The following is a 27,083-nucleotide window of genomic DNA, read 5'->3' on the forward strand; positions in this document are numbered from 1 at the left end:
GTCTCTCTCAAATTAAAATTCAAAGTCCTTACAAAGGACTTTAAAGTCCTAAATCATTTGTCCCCTGCTCTGTCTCTGACATCATCTTTATCTACTCTCTCCCTTGTTCACTGTATTCCAGTCACACTGGCCATCTTGGTGTTTCTTAAGGACACTGGGTATACTCTCAGGACCTTTGCACTTAGTATTCCTTCTACCTGGAACACTCTAGCCCCAGAAGGCTCACTCTCTTATCTCTTCCAGACCTTTGCTCAAATATCATTTTCTCAGTGAATCTGAACTTAACCATCCTATTTAAAATAGCAACCCTCTCTCCTATCCCAATCTAGTACTTCCTATTCCTCTACATTATTTTTTGTCTTCAGCACTTATCACCCATCTCACACACTATATTTCTACTTATCTGTTGGTTGTTTCTTTCCACTAGTATTCTCAAAATGCTGTTTTGAAAGCAAAGACACATCTGTTTTACTTATTGTTATATTCCCACACCTGGGACGGTGTCTGGCATGTAGAAATAACTCAGTACATATTATTGAATGAGTAATGAATAAGTTTAAATAACTTTTTTGAGGAATTCTGCTATAAAAAGGGAGCACAGAAATGGAGTGCAGGTAGGATAAGGTGAGGTTTAATTTTAAGATGTGTAATATTACAGAATGCTTATATGCTAATAGAAATAATCCAGCAGAGAGAGAAAATGTGATAATATAGGAGAAAAAGGAATATCTGCATGAATCATATCATTAAGTAGGACATAAGAAATGACATATAACTCAAAGAACTTCCTTTAGAGGGGAGAAAAGACAGTTTATCTATAGAAACAGGAGAAAAGGCGAAGAATATGGCTACAGATGCAGGTGGGTGGGATCATGTAAAATTTCTCTGATTGCTTATTTCCTCATCAGCCAATTTCCTTTTGGCAATACTTGATATGAAAAAAGAGGCACTGGAGATTTGAGAGGCAAGGAGAGGGTGTGAAATGATCCTCTAGAGAGTGGAAGAGTGAATTAATTAAAGGAAAGGCGTAGAATTGCCAGGCTCACTTACATTTCGTTGTCATGAATTTCAAATGAGACCAGTCAGCATGGTAGTGTGTTTGCTCCAGCATGTTCAGGTACATATGCAGGAAGGTGTAGAGTTAAGAGTTCAGCAGGGTTAGTACTTTGCCAGGCAAATATGAAGCAGTAGAGATGAGCAAGACTGTTGATGGTGTATGTAATAAAGGAATTATAATGATGGACCCATGAGGCCTAGGCTGGGTAAGATGGGATGTGAGGGCATGGGGTGAGAGTAGGGTGGGTATAGTTCTGGATCATAAAGCTGATAAAGTAAATGAATTGGCCATCCCAGTGAAGAACTTTTGATTTTGGGAATAAATCATAAGATAGGAGCTGTTAGTCAGAGAGGACATTTGAAAACTGGATTATTGAGGGATGCAGTTATGGGCAGTAACAAAGTGAAGGACCTGGAATAGTTGGCTGAGATAAAGTGGAGGGCAAGCTTGCCGGAGAACAGGTCAAGAATTTAGAGACCAGGGTATTGGAAGGACCAACTATGTGAATACTGAAAATACCAAGAATTTTTAAAGTATACTGTTAAAAAGAAAACAATGGGAAGATGCTAACATATTTTTGGACTGATAGTGGCCTGGGGTTCTATTGATAATTACAATAAAGAGGAATAGCAGGTGGTATAGCTGTGTTGGCACAACCTTCAAAGAAACCAGTGCATTTTATGGAGAAAGCATGGGAAATGATCTGGAATTGGCAATGAGGTACAAGGAAGACACTTTCCCCCATTTCAAGACTGTGGCAGAAACATGAATCAGAGGACAGGTTTTGGTTGGAGCAAGAAAGTGAAGGAAATATTCTGAGAAAAGGTTAGGAATACAGCTGATATTCCATCAGCAAAAATGGCCTTCATTAGCTCCTATGCCTGAATACCCAGAAATTTCCATTTTATGATATGATAAAATAAGACAATACTATTTCCAGGAGTTGTATTTGTTTCTTGTACTTCCATAACAAAGCCCCAAAACTGGGCAACTTAAAACAACAGAAATATATTGCCTCATGGTTCTAGAAGCTCTAAATCCGAAATCAAGCAGAGCCATATTCCCTATGAAATCTATAGGAGAGAATACTTCATCTCCTTTATATTCCAATGTTTGCCAGCAATCTTTGGTATTTCTTGGCTTGTGGATGTATCACTTTAATCTCTGCCTCCATCATCACATAGAGTTCCACCTGTGTGTCTCTACCTTCTCTTCTTGTTCTTATAAGGACATCAATCGTATTTGATTCAGGGCCCACCCTATTCCAGTATGTCCTCATCTTAACTAATTACTTTTGCAATTACCTTATTTCCAAATAAGACCACATTCTGATATACTTGGAGTCAAAACCTCAACATATCTTTTCAGGGGAAACAATTCAACTCACAACAGGGACATTGAGAAAAACAGGACACCTTTTATGGAATGTCTTCATATATATACATTTTCAAGAGATGGGATCTCTGTATGTTGCCCAGGATGGTCTTGAACTCCTGGGCTCAAGTGATCCTCACATCTTTGCCTATCAAAGTGCTGGGATTATAGGTGTGAGCCACCACACCTGGCCTTTGTTCACATTTTAAGTCATTCAGGTTCTTGCTCAGTTACTTGCTCAGCAAATAAGTTCTTGCTCAGTTACTTGCTCATTACTTGCTCAGTAAACAAGGCCTGGTAACCCAAATGTGTAAGACATTTCCATTGTTTATAAAATGCATGACCACCTAAACAAAGAAAAAGTGTTATATGCTATGCATATGATGTAAAGTCATAATACTGTAAATATCTAATGATGTGTGTGATAATGCCACTGAACCTACTGGGATAGCCCCATTGACTCTGAAGGGAAGCATTTAACTTTTATATTGAGGGTCTTGGCAAGTCTTTCATTATTCTTGTAGCTCTATAATTTTAGAATGTTGAACTTTACAACTAAAGCTCATGAGCCTATGGGTCTGTGAGTAGGGGAAAGCTTGTAATAAAGTGATGCCATAATTTTTATCAGCATGTTACTGCACAGATATGGAAAGGAGGGGAAGAAAATTACTCTTTGGTTCTTTTTTTTTAATTATACTTTAAGTTCTAGGGTACATGTGTACAATGTGCAGGTTTGTTACATATGTATACATGTGCCATGTTGGTGTGCTGCACCCATTAACTCATCATTTACATTAGGTATATTTCCTAATTCTATCCCTCCCCCCACCCCACAACAGGCCCTGGTGTGTGATGTTCCCCTTCCTGTGTCCAAGTGTTTTCATTGTTCAATTCCCACCTATGAGTGAGAACATGCAGTGTTTGGTTTTTTGTCCTTGCGATAGTTTGCTGAGAATGATGGTTTCCAGCTTCATCCATGTCCCTACAAAGGACATGAACTCATCATTTTTTATGGCTGCATAGTATTCCATGGTGTATATGTGCCACATTTTCTTAATCTAGTCTATCACTGTTGGACATTTGGCTTGGTTCCAAGTCTTTGCTATTGTGAATGGTGCCACAATAAACATACGTGTGCATGTGTCTCTACAGCAGCATGATTTATAATCCTTTGGGTATATACCCAGTAATGGGATGGCTGGGTCAAATGGTATTTCTAGTTCTAGATCCCTGAGGAATCACCACACTGTCTTCCACAATGGTTGAACTAGTTTACTGTCCCACCAACAGTGTAAAAGTGTTCCTATTTCTCCACATCCTCTCCAGCACCTGTTGTTTCCTGACTTTTTAATGATCGCCATTCTAACTGGTGTGAGATGGTATCTTATTGTGGTTTTGATTTGCATTTCTCTGATGGCCAGTGATGATGAGCATTTTTTCATGTGTCTATTGGCTGCATAAATGTCTTCTTTTGAGAAGTGTCTGTTCATATCCTTTGCCCACTTGTTGATGGGGTTGTTTGTTTTTTTCTTGTAAATTTACTTGAGTTCTTTGTAGATTCTGGATATTAGCCCTTTGTCAGACGAGTAGATTGCAAAAGTCTTCTCCCATCCTGTAGGTTGCCTGTTCACTCTGATGGTAGTTTCTTTTGCTGTGCAGAAGCTCCTTAGTTTAATTAGATCCTGTTTGTCAATTTTGGCTTTTGTTGCCATTGCTTTTGGTGTTTTAGACATGAAGTCCTTGCCCATGCCTATGTCCTGAATGGTATTGCCTAGGTTTTCTTCTAGAGTTTTTATGGTTTTAGGTCTAACATTTAAGTCTCTAATCCATCTTGAATTAATTTTTGTATAAGGTGTAAGGAAGGGATCCAGTTTCAGCTTTCTACATATGGCTAGCCAGTTTTCCTGGCACCATTTATTAAATAAGGAATCATTTCCCCATTTCTTGTTTTTGTCAGGTTTGTCAAAGATCAGATGGTTGTAGATGTGTGGTATTATTTCTGAGGGCTCTGTTCTGTTCCATTGGTCTATCTCTCTGTTTTGTTACCAGTACCATGCTGTTTTGGTTACTGTAGCCTTGTAGTGTATTTTGAAGTCAGGTAGCGTGATGGCTTCAGCTTTGTTCTTTTGGCTTAGGATTGACTTGGCAATGTGGGCTCTTTTTTGGTTCCATATGGCAAAAACTGGAAGCATTCTCTTTGAAAACTGGCACAAGATAGGAATGCCCTCTCTCACCACTCCTATTCAACATAGTGTTGGAAGTTCTGGCCAGGGCAATCAGGCAGGAGAAAGAAATAAAGGGTATTCAATCAGGAAAAGAGGAAGTCAAATTGTCCCTGTTTGCAGATGACATGATTGTATATCTAGAAAACGCCATCGTCTCAGCCCAAAATCTCAAGCTGATAAGCAACTTCAGCAAAGTCTCAGGTTACAAAATCAATGTGCAAAAATCACAAGCATTCTTATACACCAATAACAGACAGAGAGCCAAATCATGAGTGAATTCCCATTCACAAATGCTTCGAAGAGAATAAAATACCTAGGAATCCAACTTACAAGGGATGTGAAAGACCTCTTCAAGGAGAACTACAAACCACTGCTCAAAGAAACAAAAAAGGATACAAATAAATGGAAGAAGATTCCATGCTCATGGATAGGAAGAATCAGTATCATGAAAATGGCCATACTGCCCAAGGTAATTTATAGATTCAATGCCATCTCCATCAAGCTACCAATGACTTTCCTCACAGAATTGGAAAAAACTACTTTAAATTTCATATGGAACCAAAAAAGAGCCTGCATTGCTAACTTTTTGGTTCTTTAATCACAAGTCATAAAAGGGCCTCAGAGATTCCAGCCTCTGAGACACTCCAAAGTGTTACACCCTAGGCCTCAGCCACTTAATTGTGGCTGTAACATCTCCCCTGCTCTTCTTAAATGAGTTACATGAGAAAGAGATGTCACCCTTCCATAACGAAGAAAACCTAGGTGATGCAGCCATTTATTGTGCACTTACCAGATGCTGAGCTCTATAGTAGTCCCTCGACCTACTGAAAGTGGGGGACTCAGACAGGCCTGCATCCTGTGCCCACCAAGGGCTGCATCTGGGAAACTGTCCTGTGATCCCAGGTCTTGGAAATAAACTAACGGTTGATTCCAGTTTTTCACATCTAGTGGCAGGTAGTTACATAATAAGTCTTTTCTTCCAAATTAATGCAAATAGTCTCTTTAGTTTCAATTTGACTAAATGAAAATTCTGCGTTGGTGAAGTCCATGTCAATGAAGTTTGTTATGCTGAGGAAAGTGATCTGATTATTTGACTCTTCTTACCTTGTCAGAATGGAGCCAGCATTTCAAAACGGAGGGTAAGGGTGAGGTTTATTACTTGAAGGTAATGTCTTTCATGAAAGATGTGGAATCCAACTGTTTAGGAGTAGATCTATCCCTCCCTATTTCCTACTCAGCGGGTAAGAAATGAAGTCCCTCATTCTATTACTCTAATTGAATTCCCACTTGGGTAATTACACTATAATTAAATAAATTTTCCCCATAGTTTTAATTCACTGATAAACAGTGTTAGTCAAACAGCTACATTACATTCCCAGAAACACATCTCCACTACATTTCAGTGATAAGCAGAGTGATTTATATTTAGAAGATGTGTGTATGAAAAGATGCATGGTTCATAAAATATTTTAGGTATCATTCATGATTACATATGCTTTGCTCAGCATGAGGTAACATTAATTTCTATTATAATCTTTCATCTAATTTCTCATATGCTTAGAGCCAAAAGAAATAAGACAGCTAATTAGCATTTCTTGTTTTCAGAACAGTTTTTGTTTAGTTAACTAGAAGCCTGTATTGATTTATATTTTTAATTTTTAAAGCACCTTTCATTATCTCGGCAATAGAATGGAGGAAGTGTTACTTCCCATTCTACAGATGAAAAAAATTGAGGCAGCCTTCCCCCAGGTGAGGAAGCTAGTTATCATCAGTACCAGCCTTGGAACCCAAGCTTCCTCTGATCCCCTGGTCCTAGGGCTCTTTCTGTTAAACACTATCAAACACTGGGTCACTATCAATCACTTTAGTTTTACTAATGAGAAAATAAAGAGCAGTGCAGTTTTTGTAACCTGTGTCATGGGGTCATTTATCTGTAATATAATGATTTAGCCAGGAGCTGGAGGCTTAATGACTGGGTCCTGATGCTGCTCTTGGATCATGAAATTATGAAGCTTCTTTGTATCTGAATATTATTATGTGGTACAGCTGAACTGGAATAACAATTCAAAATATGGTGCAAAATAATTCAAATTTCATTTTTGTTCTAATGACCTTTCTTAAAGAGTTGTAGATAGCTTTTAATAAAAGATATTAAAGACAACATCAAAATACTCACAAAAAGCAGCAGGAGCAGGGGTGTTATAACGATGCCCTGAAAGAAATAAAAGAGAGGATGATCATTTATCAGCCTGGAAAGCAGGACACTTTCTTTGCCATTTTAAACTCTGAGGCATAGGAGTGCTTATCTTCTCACTGCTGTTTAATAAAATCTAGGAGATAAAGAGGGGAGAGTCCCAATCTTAGCTTTCTCTTCCAAAATAACATCTCTATTACAATTATTTGTATTTGGCATCCTGAAAGTGCAACCACCAATCTGCCTTAGGTTCATCTTTCCTTTTGTAAACCTAAATTCCCTTCCACACTGCACATGGATCACACAGATAGAAACTGGTGGCTGGCAGGCTTCCTCACTCCAAGGCTTTCAACTCTAACTTGGATAAAATGCCCCTTTTTGAGAGAAGACAGGTGGTTTAGTCCCAGTTGGGGTCCTCTCCTGAGCAAAGACCACATCAGTTGTGATGAATGAGATGTCGTGATTTTGTAATGTGAACTGATCTCCCCTAGGAAATGAGCTGGGATCTCAAAACTCATTTCACTTGATTAGACTTCATGTCTCCATGGTGGAAGGCAAGTCTTTCATCTAATTCAGCCACATAGGACCACCTCGGTCCCTCTGCCTCCCCTAGGCAGAAATGAGCAAAAGATTTGTTTTCTTCGATGACAGGGAACAGTTTGAGGCTGTTGCCAGTGAGGCAGAATACCAGCTTTTAGGTTTCTTGAAGGCAAATCTTTAAAACTAAGTGTTTGAGTTGGGAGTTGTAATGACAGGCTTCAGTTTTGGAGCAGCAGATGATTATTTGCCCGTCTTAGTTTTTCCTTTATCTCTCAACATTTCATTATGATTTATACAAGAAAAAACATTTCAGATTTTTATTAATGAATTCTACTTGGAATTTTAAAATTTCAGAGAATCTGAGGTTGTGTGTGCCTAAGAGAGAAAAGAGAGAGACAGACGGACAGACACACACACATACACACACACACACACACACAGAAAAAGAGAGAGAGAGAGAGAGACAGATAGATAGAGGTACTATACCCAGACAGTGTCCAAGATCCAGATCTGGGATTACTTCATTACTTTTGGAAGAAAAAAAGTCCTTTTGGTATTTACATGAAAGTCCCTGTGTCATAACAGTCACTCAATTGTTTTGCATGTGGCCCAAGACGGACTGGCTTACCTTAAATGAACAATGCTACCATGACTTTCTTGGGGATATACACATGTGAATATCCACAGACAGACTTGTTTTATTATTAAATAATAGAATGAATGTTTTTTATTGTGCACACTTTTGCAATTGGCCAAAGAGAATACAATATTTTAATCTAAGAATCACTTTAAATCCTACTTATTAAACAGGTATTGTGGCCTATCAACTCCATTGGTATGTATGAAACACATTCTCATTAACACATTTAGGAGAGGCAAATGTGCTAAATGACAAATAATTGATAACTCAGAAGGGCTACTGTCCTTCAATGACTTGTACTAAGTTCAGACTTTAGGATGAATTCCAAACTTTACAGGGTCACATGAAAATGAAAATATCTGGCTGACTCAGTCTATATGAGAGGCATTCAATTTTAAGCAGATTTGTTTAAACATATCATTAAACATCCACTTATATACTGGGTACTGGGCTCATCCAAGTGATTCAAGAGTAAGTACATGTTCCCTATGCTTAAACAGCTTATAATCCAGTAGAGGACACTGATCTATAAACAAGGTTCAATATAGAATGATATAATGGCTGCGACCGGTGCCGCCACAACTACCTGTGCTCATTGTCCAGGGGCCTGAGGATTGATAGCCCCCACCCCTGTGCCACTACATCTAGCACCCATGTGCACCACTGGGGGGCCTGAGAATAGGCCCAATCTGCCTGCACTGGCACACGTGCACATCATCTGAGGGTCTGGAGACTGACATGTCCCATCCACTGGCATCTGCAGGCACCATCTGCAGACCAAAGGTCAGGCCAGCCCCACCTGCTACCAGTGCACTGGCACCTCTGCACATCATTTGGGGGCTTAGGGAATGACCCACCCTGCTCGCTGCCACTGGCGCCTGTGCACACCATTGGGAGGCTTCAAGAGAAGCCCACCCTGCCTGTTGCCTCCACTACCAGCACCAACATACACCCTCTAGGGGACTAAGACTAGGCCTGGCTTACCTGCTACTGCCAGCTGCACAGGTCATCTGAGAACCTGGGGATTAATCCATCCCTCCCACCAGCACCCATGTGCACCACGTGGGGGCCTGAGGATGGGCCTCCCTGTGTGTTGCTAATGTTCATGTTGTCTGGGGGCCTCAGGATTGACCCACACTTCCTTATCACCACTGGTGCTTGTGTGGACTATTGGGAGGCCTGAGGAGAGACTTCTCTCACCTGCCACTGCAGCCACCCGTGCCTGTGGACAACATTCCAGGGCCTGGGAATTAATCTGCCCCACCTACTGCTGCTGACACCTGTTTGCATCATCGGTGGGCCTTAGGAGAAGCTGTTCCTCTTCTACCACTGCTGCTGCCAGCACCCATGCACGGTGTCAGGACTCACTCTGCCCACTACTGACGGAACCTATGCAAACCATCCCGGGCCTAAGGATAGGTCCACACTGTACTGCACCACTACCTCTGGGGTCCATGGACTGGACTGTCTGGAGTCCCTATCCCCAGAAATGCCTCACCACAGCCTCCACTAACAACCACAACAGACATCACTGAGCTGATTACAGCCGAAGAAATACAGAGACTACAATACTGTGCCCATCCAGAATCAAAGCCAAGGCAACCTACCAAACCAACACTATAGATATATCTATAGGAAAAATTCTTTCCCTACTAAAGCCAATCCATAAAATTGGAAGAAGCAACTGTTAGGCCAGATGTGCAGTAAGGACAAAAAATATGAAAAAGCAAGAAAACATGACACCTTCAAAGGAACACAATAATTCTCTGGTAACAGATCTAAAGGAGAAGGAAATTTATGAAATGCCTGAAAAAGAATTCAACATAATGATATTAAAGAAAATCGGTGAGATAGAAAAGTGTTGTTATTCACAGGTTTTCCTCCCTGAATACTTCTAATGGATAGTCAACGACACATGATAGTTTCTTTGCAGCTCTTCCAAGGACTTATAACATTTGTTCCCAAAATAGTAAAAGTTTCCTAGCAAATAGGAAGTATTTGCTAATTCTGGATTTAATATTCCTTCTTATTTTCTCAAGAATAGCTGTTCAAGTTCATTAAGAGTGAATCACTATATAATGCTGAAACCTACTTTTCAGTTGTATTAGGAAGTGAGTCAGCCAGGAGGCATTCACTTTGAGAAGAGCACTATAATTTTTAGAAAAGTCATCACGATTATTATTAAAATAATAAAAACTAACATTTATGTAGTACTTATGTTGGATATTGTACCCAGGTCTTTAGGTATGTTATTTTATGTAATCCTCACAACAACTCTCTGACATAGGTAGTAGTATTACATTATCCCATCTACTAGGTAAGAATGCTGAGCCTCAGAGAGACTGAGTGAAGTAGGAAGAAGCAATGCCAGGAATTGAACCTCCCCTTGGCTCCAGAGCCTGTGCTCTTGAATGGTGTAAATAAAATCTTTGCATTGTTAAGCTATTTCCTCAGGGTTGTATTTTAAGAGTAAATCTGAGAGGAGTTTCGGGCTCAGTATGTCTTTTTGATGACATAAAACAAATTGAGAAGTAAGCCTTCATGTCATATGGCAGATACATTTTTTTAGAGTCAAGTTTTTGCAAATATCAGTGGTAAAAAGGGTGAGCTAAACATTTAAACTGCATCAGCAACAATCACTGAAAACTAGAAAATTAAATAAACATGTTATTTTCTTTTGAGTATATGCAGCTCAATTTAATTATTTCTCTTTTCTCTTTCCTAAGTAAATTCTCCTCAAAATGGATAAAACCAAAGTGGTAGGAGATAAGCACTTCTAGCAAAAGATGTTACCTCTTCCTTGTAGATTCAAGGTCAAGACATAGTTTTAGCATCCTTGCAATTGGGATGGTGTATAAAGCTTTCTGACTGCAACACCTGAAGAAGTCAAGTCAGAAACTGACTGGCTTTCATTGTCTCCTGAAAAAACTTTCAGAAAATCCATTTACACCTCAGAGGTGAATGACTAGGTGAATGTATTTCAATGACTTTAGTGGAAAGAAAGAGTGTTAAATCTCAGATACAGATTTAGTTGCATCAAAATACAAACAAAAAGCCCCAAATAACAACAAGACAACAAAACTGTGAATGTGCTTCTCTCAGCGATAGGACTTGCAAAAAAAGGCAAAACTAAAGTGAAGTTATGAAATTTTTGAAATAGAAAATGTTATCAAGAGGTTTTGCTGCAACAACTACAAAGATCACACAGATACTAAAATTGACTTTTTAGATTTGTCTCCAGGATACTGCATTAATTCAGTTTTCACAGAAGAAAGAATATCAGTTTTGAAAGGGATCTTAGAGATACCCTGGTCTAGTCCTCATCTAAAGTGTGAACCCCTCTCTCTGTCTCCCTCACGTCCTTATATAATGCCGAAACCTACTTTTCAGTTGCATTACGAAATGAGTCAGCCATGATGCATTCATTCTGACAAGAGCACCATAATTAAGTTTTGGGAAAGTCATCACAATTATTATTAAAATAATAAAAGCTAACATTTATGCAGTACTTATGCTGCATACCGTATTAAGGACTTTGTGTTATTTTATGTAATCCTCACAACAATTTTATGAAGTACAGCATTATATAAGAATGGGAACTGTGATGGCTGTGCCTTTGCCAGAGAATCTCCCAGAGAGAAGACACCCTTGCTCTTCAGGCAAACAGTGGCCTGGCTGAAGCTTTCTCATGAGGAGAAAGCTCTTTCTTACACTGCTCCCAAACCACTACCAACACTGCTCTGTCTTCCCCTTGAAGCAATTTAGGGCAAGCCCCACCCTCTTTCCTGGTGATGGTCTTTTAAATGATGCTCCTGAATGGTGTAAATAAAATCTATGCCTTCTTCAGCTATTTCCTCAGGGTTATATTTTAAGAGTAATGCTGAAGTTAGCATTTTAGCCCCTACAGTAAGTTTTCTCTAGGACAAAAGTCCTCAGTTCCTCCACTGTTCCTCTTAGGGCAGGGTTCTGAGCTTTCTCTTAGACATACACTCACCCAGATAAATTTAAGGCTCCACATTTATGGGTCAATCTCACTTATTAACAATTGACCAAAACTTGGAAATGAGGCAACAAGAGGACAGCATGTCTCTTTAATGTCATCATGGAGTATTATCTATCAGCCAATCCAAAGTTTATTTAACCACCTTTGTCTAACTTCTATTTACTATTGGTTAAGACTCAGACTATAAAAATATATGTTAACTTACAGAGTTTTGTTCAGTAGTGATGGAAATGATTTCTGTCTAGTAGAAAAAATAACCACAATAATTATGGTTTTATTGCCCTGTAGGCATTGGCCAGTTTTGTCTCTAATTTAGCATACTTATTTCAGTATGCTTTTCTAATGGCCTGGGTAACCCCCATTTTTATAATCTCTCCAGAACTAGCTTTACCATCCTGATGGTTTCCTCATTATTCAGTTAAATAAATGTTTGACATGTGTTCATTCTGTATGTATAAGAAAGTCATGTTTTTAACTTTTCGAAAATTATACTTTGACAACTCCCTTCTTCTGAACTTGTATTAATGGAAATATCATTTAAAAAAAAAGATTACTGTCAACCTAAACCTCCAGGCTATCTTCATCTTTTGTCCTGTGGTCAGTATATAGTGATATCTTAAACAGTTAGTGAAAAGTTTATTCTTCAAGAATAAAATGATGTCAAACCAATATTTAATGAGTGAGACTGATCAACAAATCCTAAGCAACAAATATAAAGAGGTGGTATAGGGAATTCTGGACATATCTAAATTTCAACAAAATGGTCAGGGTATATAGTCTCCAAAGAATATGACATTATAAGCATGAATGTCAAGATACATAACTGAGAAAACTTTTAGAAAGAAAGAAAGAGACATTAGGAGCCTAGGGAAGGGTAGTTAGAAAGAAAGTGGTGGTGGATTGGTGAGCGAGGGGCTCTTTCCTCTCTTCTGACTATACTTTCCCCTTTACAACTAGACCTTCACAGACTAAGGATCTTAACATGCCCAAATCAAACATTTAGCAGTTATGGTCTAGCAGCTGACATGAACATGCCGCTTTGTTTATTAGGCACAGTACATTATAGTGAAGATAGAGGCATCCGACTATTTGAGCTGGATAATACTAGCCACTGAAATTGTCCAGTTAATTCTCTCTAGTCTGAGACCACGTGCTATGATTTGGATCTGTTCCCCACCCATATCTCATATTGAGTTGTAATCTCCAATGTTGGTGGTGGAGCCTGGTGGGAGGTGACTGGATCACGGGGGTGGATCCTTCATGAATTGTTTAGCACCATCCCTTTGGTGTTATTTTCATGATAGTTAGTTCTCATGAGATCTGGTTGTTTAAAAGTGTGTAGCACCTCCTACCTTGCTCACTGTCTTGCTCTTGCTTTCACCATGTGAAGTGCCTGCTCCTGCTTTGCCTTCCACCATGAGTAAATGCTCCCTGAGGCCTCCCAGAAGCAGAGGCCATTATGCTTCCTGTACAGCCTGCAGAACCGTAAGCCAATTAAGCCTCTTTTCTTTATAAATTACCCAGTCTCAGGTATTTCTTTATAATAATGCAAGGACAGAATAATACACCATGCTTGTCAAGAAAACTTTTTTTTTTTTTTTTTTTTTTTTTTTTTTGAGACGGAGTCTCGCTCTGTCTCCCAGGCTGGAGTGCAGTGGCGCAATCTCGGCTCACTGCAAGCTCCGCCTCCCGGGTTCACGCCATTCTCCTGGCTCAGCCTCTCCAAGTAGCTGGGACTACAGGCGCCCGCCACCACGCCCGGCTAATTTTTTGTATTTTTAGTAGAGACGGGGTTTCACTGTGGTCTCGATCTCCTGACCTCGTGATCCACCCGCCTCGGCCTCCCAAAGTGCTGGGATTACAAGCGTGAGCCACCGCGCCCGGCCAAGAAAACTTTTAGTAATAATTTTGTTTTCCAAGTAGCATTTCTGACAGGAAGACAGCACACTAACTAGTTGACATCAGTCTCCTGGAACATAACCACACTAAGGTGTGCTGATGACATTTCTGAATATGTAAAGATATGGACCTATTCCTGGATTGTGGTGATCCCATTAAAGCAATGTCACTCAGTGAGGCCTTACAGGAATGGCAGCTGGCTTGTCCTAACGACATTACATTTAATTAAGCAAACATTTATTGAGTACCATGTATCATACATCACTGGTGCCGAGGGAAAAAGGTGAATATATGGTTTATGTCATAACAGTTTATGCCATAAACAGTTCCCACTAGAGAAAGCAGTTCTACCTTGTTCCTCTCTAATTTTAATACTTGGATCAAAAAATACCTCTATCATCTTATTCTCAAAAAAGTGTGAGGATTTTTCAGGCCAAAATTAAGGGTCTTCTACACTTACATTAAACATTAGCTTATTAGATTTGGCCTATTATCTTTTCAGATTTTGATTTGTCACTGACACATTCAACATATACCTACTTAGTGACTACCATGCCAGACCCTATTAGATGATGAGACACAGAGGAGAATGACACATACACAATCAATGCCCTCAACGTTTTTTAGAGAAGACAGTTAAGCAATTACAATAAAATGATAATGTTCAAAATGAACATTACAGCGAGCTATGAGAGTGCTTAATAGGGAGGTGAAAGCAATTAAGATGAGAACTGAAAGAAGAAAAGGAGTTAACCAGGCAAAGGAGTCAGAACAGAAGAAGGGGAGGGAGAGGAAACAGGCAGAGGGAAGAGACTATAAAGGCACTGAAGGCAAGAAGAACATAAACAAACTGAAAGCGAAGAGCAGAACGTGAGGAGTGCAGCTGTGAGAGACGAAGTTAAAAGACAGATGAACCAGAAAAGCCTAGTAATCCATGGTAAGGAGTTTGGGCTTCACTTCAAAGCAAGAGGAAGACACTGGAAGAGTTTATGCAGCCATGGGCGTGGGGATGGGCAATGGCACTGGCACAGTGCTCCCTGTGGTTAGGTAAGAATCACTTCGTGTGTACTTTAGAGAAGACATTAAAGCAGAAGATTAGAGCGAGGCAGGCTAAGCAGGAGGCTATTCGAGACTCCAGGCAGAAGTTGATCTGGGCTAAGGCGATGGGATCTTAGTCATCAAGATGGACCAACAGAACAGATTCAAAATGTATTTGAAAACTAGACTAGTAGACTGTTCAATTAAGTTTGTGGGGAGAGTGTCAAAACAGATGGAAGAACAGTTTCTTAGTTTTCTGAGTTAAGTGATTCTTGACCAAACAGGAGAACATAGAGCCAATTACTGAGCCAGAGTGGAACTGGGGATGCACAGACTCATTTTTCTTGGGAAAGATGATGAGTTTGAGGTATCTGCAAGGCCTCCAACTAGAGATACTGTGATAGCTGGATTTATGGGACTGAAACTCAGAATAGGGTCTGGACAGTGAAAACAGCTGAGTAGTCCTCAGCATATAGCTTGGTGTGGTGATTTACTGCTACAGAAAATAAGTTAAGAAATGTAGACTATAGATTGAAGCTTACTGAAGGCTAGATGAAAACAATTTCAATAGATGACTAGCGTGAAAGTTAAATTGGAGTACATGGAGGGCTGAGAAAGGAGGGAAAAGAGAGGCAATTTGGACAAGTCTTTCAAGAAGTCTAGCTGTAAAGAGGAGGAGAGAAACAAGAGCAGTAATGTAAAAAGAATGAAAGTGTGGTAAATGAAGTTCATTGTTTTTGGTTTTGTTGTTTGCTTTGTTTTGAAACAATCTTGAGGATTCTTAAAATTCATAGAAAAGAGGCAAAAGAGGGTCACAGGAATAGAGATTTAGTAAAGAGAAGGAATTTTACCTATTGCAACTAAAGAGGCAGCAGGGAAGCAGCCCTAGCACACAGCTAGAGGGTTTAAGTTGTAGAACAGCAGAGGGTAGGTATCTCTTTACTGTAAAAGAAGAGCAGAGGTTATAGTAGGTACAGATGAGCATAGGCTTAAATGCTTGATGTTGGAAAGTTGAAGACATTTTCATGTAAGAGCTTCTCTTTTTTCTATTTTGTAGAACATGAAGGATTTTACTAAAATGAGGGGAAGATGGGTGCAGAGGAAGGGGAAAGTCAGTGATTGGGAACCTGTGTTACGACTATTGGGAAACAGTCTAAGATGGTGAAGGGTCTGAAATTACTACACTTTCAAGATGACAAGTCGGCCTGCCACACTTTCAAGTATGCTGGCAGAAGGCTCAAAAGTCCTGGATCAGAGCCAAAGGATTTTACCACTCACAGAACAGCAAGCAGCCTAAGCATGATGTTGGTGTCATTTCCCCTTGTCCCCAAGTCAAGCAGGTGATGCAGATGGGCTCAAATGGATGCCTGCAGAAGCAGTGGACTGCATTCCAGGAAAGAAATACTGAGCTTAGGGAACCTGAATCTTTTATAACAGGCAGAAAGCAAAGCTGCCCTTTGTTCCAGAGTTGAGAACAAAGGGCAGTCAGTGCCTCTGCTGACAAAATGTATAGAAATATGAGACACAGAGAGAACTGTTGCCCAACAGAGGAACTGTCCCACAGATATTGGTCATCTAAACATATGAATTATCAAGCCCATTATTGCTCCCCTCAAATACCACCACTGAGCTAATATTCCCATACAAGGAAATGATAATCAGATAATCATTTTGAAATGACCAGAAAAACTTCTCTCCAAGATGACATTGATTGCTTAACACTTCATGAACACTATCATTTAAACAAGATTCTAACCAACTGAAGTGACTTCCAACTCATAATTTACTCTCTTTGTTTTCTTAAAATGGGTGAATCTGCTAAACATCTTTTTGAAATCTAGATCCTCACTAGATTGAAATGTGATCTAAGCACCAGCAACATTGATTTCACCTGGAAGCTTGTGAGAACTAGCTGAATATCAGACTCCGCCCCAGAACTACTATGTCATAATCTGCATCTTAGCAAGATCCCCATGTAATTTGTAGGCACATTAAAATTTTTAAAAATGGATTTAGATTCTAGAAAAGAGGTTGGCAAACTTTTTCTGTGTAAGGCCAAGTAATAATTATTTTAGCCTTTGCAGGGACACTTCTGCAATTACTCAACTCGGCTATTGTACCTGGAAAGCAGCCAAAGACAATAGCGAAACAAATTGGCATGGTGAGATTTGCCCCAGGGCCATAGTTTGCAGATCCCTGCTCTGAAGTATTGCTTTGAATTAGAAATTATATTTCAAACAGAAATAAGTGTAACAAACTTGTTTTTAATAACTTGGCTTTGAGTGAACCCACACTGGCTTCTAAACATCACACCATGTTCCTTTGTAACTCCTTATAACCCACTATTTAATGACCCATTCTTTAATTTTTTCTTTAGACTGATATCAAAATTACTAGTTAATAGTGTGTAAAATCCACTTTCTTCCTCTTTTTGGTATTTGCAGTGATGTTTGCACATTCCCAGCAGCTGTTGATTCTGCTCCTTCTCTTTATGATTTGTCAAAGATAGTGATTCAGAAATCTCAGGACCCTGTGATGTAATTTGTCTGGGCCAGCAGATTTCTCAGGACCCTGTGATGTAATTTGTCTGGGCCAGCAGATAGTCTGCCTATCTTGGACCTGCTTTCCTTTGCCAATATTTACTTCACCATTTCTAATCTAAAGTTGGTTCTCCTTTACAAGGATAATGGAAGAAAAGGGATGGGGATCAGTGCAGAGGGGGAAATTAAAGATGCTGAATAGCAGACAGAAGGTGTGGGGTTTAGGGCTCTAATATTTAGAGCTATATAAAAGAGGACAGACAAATACAAGAACACAAAAGTGGAATAATATGTACATTGCTGATTAGAACTAATGTAGTGATACATGTTAAAGATGAAAAACAGCACTCAAACTCATGACTTCTCTTTTTTGTTTTTAACTGAAAAAGCAAACCTTCAGGCTATGTAAACTCATAGAACTGTATTACATTAACTTGGCTTTTTCCATCCAGGTTAAGAGTGACAAAAACAATTTGAAATTTAATTAGAGCCCAGAGCAACAGAGATGTGGGAAATTTCTATCATTTTCCAAAAGATTTTCATGTAAATATCTTCTAAGTTTTAGATTTAACATGCAATAAATAATTTTCTAAAGAAGTTTCTTAAAAATGCTTATTTACAGAGTATATATTAGACCAAGGAGGAAGCAAAAGGAAACTAAATCAAAATTTATTTTTTGAAGACTAGAGTATAAAGACATAAGCTTTCATAGTGAAAGTAAGACCTACCAGAGCTCACTTTGGCCTGCATGCCTCCACCATGGGCACACAGCTGCAATCTGAGGTTGCAGTTTTATTTTCCCTGAGAACACATGGAGCAGCCGATTATTAGTAGCACCGCAAACATTACACACAAGATGCACAGCTCTCTTAAAATGTCAAGAGGATCATTTCACATTATCCAATGGTCAGCCAAAGTTCCTATGGCCTGAATATTATACATAGGAGCTTGTAGTATTTCTTGCTTTAGAATCATGGTTCAGTTGATATAAAATACCACCATCATAAAAAAAGCCAATATTTATTGAGGTATATTATGTACTAGGAACTGTGCTAAGTACATTACAAACATTATCTAATTTAAATTCCGGTAAGTAAATTGATTATCCTAATTTTACAGGTGGGAATAAAAAAGAGGCTTATAGAGACTAACCTAAGGAAGTGTCAGAAGATAGAACTCAACAAAAGGAATAAAAACAAAAATTGAGAGATGAGGAGATGGTCTGAGTTGTTAAAAAGAAAAAAATGTGCAAAGGAGGAAGCAGAAAATTTAAAAGAAACAGATATTTAAGAAACAGATTGTAGAAAATTAATGTAAAATATATAATATTAATTAAAATTAGGGTCAAAGATTACATATATAACTTGCCAATGGTGTTGGAATACATGAAAATAAGGCACTAAGTAACTCTCTTAGGTCACTAGAGTAACACTGGATGTTTTTTCCCACTGGTTTAAAAGATTTAATGTGTATCTGCCATTCTGCCCATTGATGTCTGTAACACAACAGTGCCTGGCAAATATTAGGCATGCAATAATTTTTTTGCTGAATGAAAGAACAAATGAATAGATGAATGTGTGTCCACAAATGTTTCTCTCATGGAGAAGCATATCCATTTGATAAGAAACACGCACACTTTCTGAAATGCTTTAAAACCCTTGTGTTTGTAATAATAATGAGACTAGTTGACATTTATTGAATGCCTACTGTGTATATGTCAGCAACTGTTCTATGCTCTTTATATTTACTAACTCATTTGGTCCTCATAACAAACCTATAAGAAAGGTGCCACTATAATTCTCATTTTACAGAGGAGAAAATTGAGGTACATAGACAAGGAATTGTTCAGAATTCCCAAGCAGTAAGTGGCAGAATGGGAAGCAAGTCATGCAGTCTCGTTCCAGAATCCAAGATCTCTACTATTGTGTTGATATACTGGATAAGAGTTCTTTAAGAATTTAGAGAAATCAAAGAATTCCAGCTGAAAGAGACATTAGGGATAATGTGTTACCTCGCTTTACAAACTGCAAAGTTGAGGCCCAAGGAGGTGGTGTCTCTCACTCTTGGGTGCAGAGTTAGTGGAAACACAAGGAGTAGCACTTTAGTGTCTCAAATTCTCTGCCCAGTTCTTTACTTCCGATACCACACTGCCTCCTACAAACCACTTGAGTAGAACAAAGCTCACATATGGAAGATCTGAAAGCAGTTACTCAGCACTATATTATTTACCATACATATAAAGCAACAAAACAAAACAAAAACACATAGATGATAAAATTAGAACAGATTAGAGGAAGGGCTTTAAAAGAGATTAAATCTTGAAATAGGCACTTTCATCCCTACCCTAAAAGGCCCATGAATTACCAACAAGACTATGGGAGAACATTTTTGAAAAAGCAAGGCAGAGACGTGGAAGATGGAGGAGGGGGACAGTATGAAGCTCAATGAGGACAGAGAAAGGAGGCAATAGAAAGTGACTTGAGGGAGATTTGGGGAAGGGGCTTCTCATGTAGGCTCCTGGATGTTAAAATAAACTTCTAAAATAATCAAAAACTGATTCTCTTTTATATAAGATACTCAAAATAATGGTTTAATCAAAATCACTATTCAGATTTATAACAGAACTTTAACATAAACAAACAAAAAACCCAGACCATGTCTACACATGTGAAATGAATAGGTTTGGCATAGCTCATCTATTCCTTTTGGACGTGTCTAAATGATGGCACACACTGCTGTTAGATCTAGCTGTGACGATCAATACTGAGTATAAGATGGACAAAATTAATGGAGACAGGTGCACTCCACTTGCCTTGTTTCATATATCAATGGTCTGATTTACTCTGGTTTTTATGATATTCCTTAGCCAGAGCCATTCCTACAGCTTAGAAAACCAGCCCTGAACTTTGTGACTCAGAGAGGCTTCAGTCAGGAGAAGGAGGTGGATTAACCAATGGTCCTAAGAAAGGTTTGCACCTCACATGAGCATCATTGGTCCATAAATCCTCCTGCCACCGCCAACACAAAGAGGCAGTAGGATCTGGGTATGTAGTTGCTTCCTTCCCTATCTACCTCTCACCATTGACACCAATTTTAAACAGGTTTCTCCTTAATAACATGTTTAGTTATTATTTTTTCTCCAAGCCTAATCTACCAGATAAGGCATTTATTTCTTCTCATATCCTCACTTCTACTGAGATGTTTTCCTGCCTTTTTGTAGTTTCATTTGTCGTTTTTTTTTTTTAATTTTACTTTAAGTTCCAGGATACATGTGTGGGACGTGCAGGTTTGTTACATAGGTATACGTGTGTCATGGTGGTCTGCTGCACCTATCAACCCATCATCTAGGTTTTAAGCCCTGCATGCATTAGGCATTTGTCCTAATGCTCTCCCTCCCCTTGTCCCCCACCCCGACAGGTCCCCGTGTGTGATAACATGTTTATTTTTATTAAATATCAGTAGTTGCTTCTTTCCCTATCTACCTGTCACCAATGACACCAATTTTAAACAGGTTTCTCCTTAATGATATGTTTGTTTGTATTAAATATCAGGGGTAGGAGAAGAAAAACATATACTGTGTGATTGGGGTCTTAACAACCTAGAGATGCATCCTAGACTCTGAACCTCTCTAGGGCAGTGTTCTCCAAAGCCTGATGGAACTCTCAAGGGCAGAAGGAAAGGCAATAATAGCAAAAGGAAGAAGACTGTCTTATCAGTTTATAAGAACTGGTCAACGGACTTTTTTTGGTATAAAAAGTTCAACAACTAATAGAACAAGCAAATCACTTTGCCATAATCAAATTTCACCTTATGTCCCAGGAAAATGCAAAGGCTCTAGAAAAAAAAAAAAAAATATATATATATATATAGTCACTAGACTTTTAGAATTTTATCCTGGACATTTCTATGGTGAATTATTAAAAAAGTACTGATTCATTTTTAGTTACATAGGTATATACAGCTAATTTTCCTTAATGTTTCAGTAGAGACTCATCCCAATAAAATTACTTCCAGACCTTAGCTATTGGCTGTTGTTACTAAGGAATTTTTAATAAGAAATAGCCAACACTTTAAATTAGAAATGGATGTACGTATATTCATATCAGACATTTATTTTTAAATATCCTCTGCTAATCATTTCAATATCTTCAGAATTTAAAAGTGCCAGAGAGCACGAAGCAATCATCTGGTAAATCACATCAATGGATTTACCTAAGAGTCTTTAAGGAAATTGAAAATCTATGTTAACATAATTTTTCTAGTTCCCCAGTAGAGGGCAACTTCTACACACTTTGACAGTTTAAAAAAAAATCTATGCACAGCACATTAGTAAGAATCACTGCATGTTTAAAATAAAACAATATAACTTATGCTTATGAATGGATTTTCACTAACAGGTAGCTTATAAAATGTCATGGAATTTTAAATAAGTAGTTAGGAATTGAATACATGTAATGAGTAATTAGCATTTTATGATTAATATAAGTATAATCATAGGAACTTTAAAAGTAACAACCATTAGGTCACTATGATAGAATTATCAGGAATTTAAATATAAGAGGGAAATTATCACAGTAGTGTTCTTTAGTAACCATTTGGATTGAATTTCAATATAACTGAGTTCCAAATATAGCTAATATGTTGCATAAAATATTTTATTAAGAATAGGCAAAACCAACCCCCCCAAAACCAAAAATGGCCATACACAAACATTTGAAAGTATAATTTAGAGTTTTTGATATTCTATATTTTGAACTAACTTGAATCAGTGTTAGTGTTTTAATGACATCAGACATAAGAATGTAACCATGCACATGTATGTTTATATACAAATAGGATAAAATTTCACTATAATACATCTCATTATTATATAGTATTCTATATAGTAGTTGGACACAATGTAATATGTTCTCATTCATTCATTCAACACTAATTTACTGAGCACTTATTACGTGCCAGATACAATTCCAGAAGTCAAGGATACAGTGTGACAAAAGTTCTCTGCCTTCTTGGGGCTTACATGTTCTATTAAAAAGTAATCTATGAGATGGATGCTAACCTTATAACACTAGTTTTTTATTTAAAAATTTGGCTTTGTTTTTAATACAGAAAATATTATAAGGAACAATGAAATGGTTCATAATCTTAAAACACAAATAACCCTTGTTGGCCTTAAACAAAGTTATACATGAATCTCATTAGAAAATTTTTAGTTGTATAGAAAAGTACAAAGTAAAAATTAAAAATTTCTAGCTCCCTCTCAACTCAGAAACATTAGCAGTTTCTTGTAATTCCTTACAGAAAAAAAAAACCCAGTATCCACCCATTCCTCTACCTACCTACTCATCCATCTAGCCTAGCCTTCTTAACTTATTCAAATTTATACAGTTTTCTTAAGATAATCATACTATACACAGTATTCCGTACATAGCTTTATCTTTTCCCACTTCTCTGTGTTTCCTTAAAAGAATATATAAGCTCTTTCCATAAAAGAATATATAAGCACACTTCATTCTTTTATTTGACTCATTTTATTTTTTAATGTAGAAGTATTTTATCTATCTCTAAATATCTCACAATTCTAGTTTAAAAAGTGGTTATACAGTTTTATCTGAAATTTATAAGAGCTGTTGTAGATCGTGTTAAAAGTATAAAGACTTAGAAATCATGACCTCCAAGAGGAAGCCTAAAAAAATTACTTTTAATTTATTAGAGAACAGCAAATACAAGGAAAAAAAAGACGAAATAAATATCTGTTTTGGACAAAAACCTTACTAATAGCTCTATTAAATCACACATAATGTAACAATCTTCTAAGAGTGTCTTTATATGTGAATTAGAAATACTAGTGAAGTTTTTTACCAGTAAATTTTAATAACAGTACTATTATACAATCATCATTTTTTAGAGTTTCATTTAAAATTTTCAATTAAGCATGCAAGAATTACTTTAGAGCATTCTATTTATAATACTACTTAAACCATATATTTGCTTCAGGGCCATATTTGATATTCAAATGTGATAAGAATTTTTAAATTTATAAAAATATTATGCAAAATAAAATACAGGGCACTAGGTGGTGCTGTGGGACCTTCCAGATAAACTAACCCTGCAAAGGTATGCATTTGACAAATTAGTTGTGTGGCTGATTCTATATATTTAAATATACATTAAATATTTTTTATAGATAAAATAATGCACATAAATAAGAAGAGTAATATAATGAAAAAACAAAGTTTTGACAGATGACCTCTTTGAGGAAGATACAACCCCCTTTCATAATCTCATACCCTAACTCCTGTGTTAAGCTATTAAAAAATTTTTATATAATAAATGTCATTTTTGAGGCATGCTTGTCAATCAACTATTATTTTCATTTACCTTTAAAGTTATTTTTTTCATATGACCAAGAATTTAAAAGATGAATAATTATAAATCCTTGTCAAACAATTTTCTATTAGATGATTTCTTACATCACAGTATTGTAATCTTCTTGAGTTCTGTTTTTCTATTTCCCCCAGACATGACTGCTTGCTATAGAGCTACTAATTCAAATACTGACAGCCACCAGACTGGCAAGGTGAATGTACAGGTGGGCCACAAGTAAAATAACAGGAAGTGAGGGCAACATAGGAAACCCAGAATGTAGAAAGCACATCTGTGGTCTGCATGTGGCCTGTGGGCCACTCATCTGTGACCTCTTAATTCCAACATGTTCCTAACCATTTATCTATGAGTGACACATCTCAAAGATAACCCACAAATTTCAGTTCAAATGAAGGAGTGTAAATGATTTTCAATTGTCCTTCTACAATGTTTAATCACTTATGTATGTCCTTCCTTAAAGAACAGAAAATATTAATGATGTGGGAGATACACTAGTGGTCAAGAGCATTACCCGTCCATCATGAGCTACCGATTTAAAGAGAAGCACAGATTTAGCAGTCTTTTTTTATGGGCATGGTCTTCCTCTTCCCTGCAGGCACTTTCATGATTGTGAAGTACATAATAAAGTACTTAATATTGAATTGACAGAAATATATGTTTAACATCAATAAAAAAAGATAGAATTTATTCCCACTAGTAGTGATGGTGGAACTTAATATTACAGGTACAAGGTAAGAATGAAAATGAATTTTTAACAAATTCAACAAAATTCATCTAAAGGAATTTTTTAAACAAATTCAACAAAACTCAGCTAAAGGAATGTTGTTCTTCAAGTCTGTCAATGAGAGAAGCAAAACTCATTTTTAAATGATGCATCATTCCAAATGTTTTTAGCTGCCCTCAGAAAGCGTTTGTGTGCTACATAAGAAAATAAGATAAAATCATGTCATTTCTGACCTGGAAGAGACCACAGAGATTAACAATCTCTCATTACTTTAGCTTCACCTCACAAATCAGTTCTTGAAACATAAACACAGTTAAGCTGCAGTATCTAAGTGGGTCTTTGTCACAGAAAATGAAGTGACCAGATGCTCACAGGAAGCTACGCAGAAATCACAGTTTACTTTGAATGGAGACTATGCCTTACACCAGTAACCAATGCAAAAATATCATGTTTCACGAATTTTCAATGTTGTCTAAACACTCACAGCAATCTCTACCAACACTAATTTGGAATTTTCAGAGTGTTTAATTGGTTCAAACAGATACATGGAAGAAGCGGTGAAAAGCAGAACTAGGTTAGAGCCACGCTGCCTGAATTCTTTTCATTTCACTTGTAGACTCCCTGAAATGCCATCTTGGATGATAGTCTTTTTGGCTTAATAAGCATCTGTTTTAAAATTGCATGTTTTCTTCTGAAGTAGTAGTTTTCACGGTGTGGCCTAGGGACCTACAGGTTCCTAACATCTTTTGGGGGGCTCGGTGAGATAAAAACTACTTTCATTATAATACTAACACATTATTTGCCTTTTTACTCTCATTCTCTTGCAGTTATATAGTGGAGTTTTCCAGAGGCTACATGACATGATATCAAAAGAGATCTGATACACCAACAGTTTCATGTTAAGCCAGGCATTAAAGAGATTTGCAAAATGCAAAACAATAGTACTCTTCCCACTAGTTTTTGTTTGGGAAAATATAGAGATATTTCATAAAAATGTGCAAATTTACATATGATGAAGTTATTATTTTAAAATGAATTAATAATTTGCCAGCTTTAATTTCAAATGTGATCAATAGATAGATATCACCCAAATAAAGAACAGTTCTCTCTGGTCCTCAGCAAATTTTAAGACTGTAAAGGAGTTTGAAAAGTTGGAGAACACTGTTCTGGAAGAAAGCTATTCACATCTTAGTCAATATGCTTTCCTCTAAATACTGGTATGAATCTGAAACTTCTATCTGAATGAAATTTGCTTAGAAGCAAGAAAGGTTGAGCATTTTGAAGCAAGAGGTACTTTTATGGGCAAGACTAGCTTGATGCAGAGGGATAAACAGTGGCATGGGAACCACAGGCCCAGATGGAATGACCCAGGTAGAAGGAACAGAGAGGGAGTCAAGAGTGCAATGGCAAATGCTCTGTTTTCTAAATTTAGCCTGAGACCAATGCTACATCTAGGAAGGGGTCATTTTTCTCTACCTTCTCTACCTCTTGTACTCTGGGAGACTACAACACAGTTTCCACACTGAAATGCAATCCTTCATTAGTTTCCCACTGGTTTTCAAGGACGAATATTATAACTGTGGTCTACAACATTCTGTATTATCTGCTCCTGCGTACATCTCCATCTTTTTCCTTTTTCCACCTGGCTCTCTATACGCCAGCCACAGGGTCCTTGGTCTAGTCCTTGACCGGCCTATATTCACTTTCAACTTGCAGACATCAGCTTCCTTCAGTCATCGAGAAAGTCTTTCTGCCATTATAGATTCCCCCTAAATATGCACTCTTATGGCACTATAGATCTGCTTTATGGCATGCATCACAGTTGTAATTTTACATTTATTTGTGTGATTATTTCATTAATGTCTGCGTCTCCTTCACTAGGCTGTAAGCTTTATGAGGAGAGAGACCATGCTTATTTTTACTCTATCTTGTATTTCCCATACCTAGTGAAATGCTTGGGACATAATAGGGGCCCATTTAATATTTTTGAATGAATAAATAAATGAATAATAGGTATTATTTATTATGCATTCCTCCTAGACACTGTTCTTGCACTTTGCAAGTGTGACATAATTTTGAAAATAAGCCAATAGATAGGCACAATTATCATCCCCATTTACAGATGAAGGAACCAATGCACACAGAGGTTAGCTAATTTGCCCAAGGTCAAGCTGTAATTTTTGAGGTCAGGATTTGGACTCCAACAGTTTGATTTTAGCACCCACAACTCTACACTGTAGTTCAGTTGTCTTATGGATGCAAAAGCATTTATGGGCCTAGTTTCCATTTATAAGGCCGGAATTCAAAATTATTCCTCATAGAAATCAATGACTGATTTATAAACTAGGAAGCTAAGGTACAAACTGATGACCAACTCTATTGGGGAACTGTGGAATATGTTCTGAAATTAACTAGTATTAAGAAAACAACAACAACAAAAAACAACAAACAGCAGTTTCATG

General features: G+C 37.6%; 1 protein-coding gene across 6 annotated transcripts in view; it reads right to left on the reverse strand.

The window, feature by feature from the left end:
- SLC10A7 (solute carrier family 10 member 7) overlaps nucleotides 1-27,083 on the reverse strand; it is a 259,532-nt gene that overhangs the window by 61,401 nt on the left and 171,048 nt on the right. For all 6 annotated transcript variants that reach the window (XR_010120553.1, XM_055276057.2, XM_055276056.2 and 3 more), the window contains one exon: nucleotides 6,833-6,868. Coding sequence is in view for 4 of the 6 variants with exons in the window: in XM_055276057.2 (XP_055132032.1) it covers nucleotides 6,833-6,868 (36 nt within the window). In the remaining 2 variants the exon portion in view is untranslated. The remainder of the gene's footprint in view (nucleotides 1-6,832; nucleotides 6,869-27,083) is intronic.

Source organism: Symphalangus syndactylus, chromosome 4, assembly GCF_028878055.3.
Source record: "Symphalangus syndactylus isolate Jambi chromosome 4, NHGRI_mSymSyn1-v2.1_pri, whole genome shotgun sequence".
NCBI lineage: Eukaryota > Metazoa > Chordata > Mammalia > Primates > Hylobatidae > Symphalangus > Symphalangus syndactylus.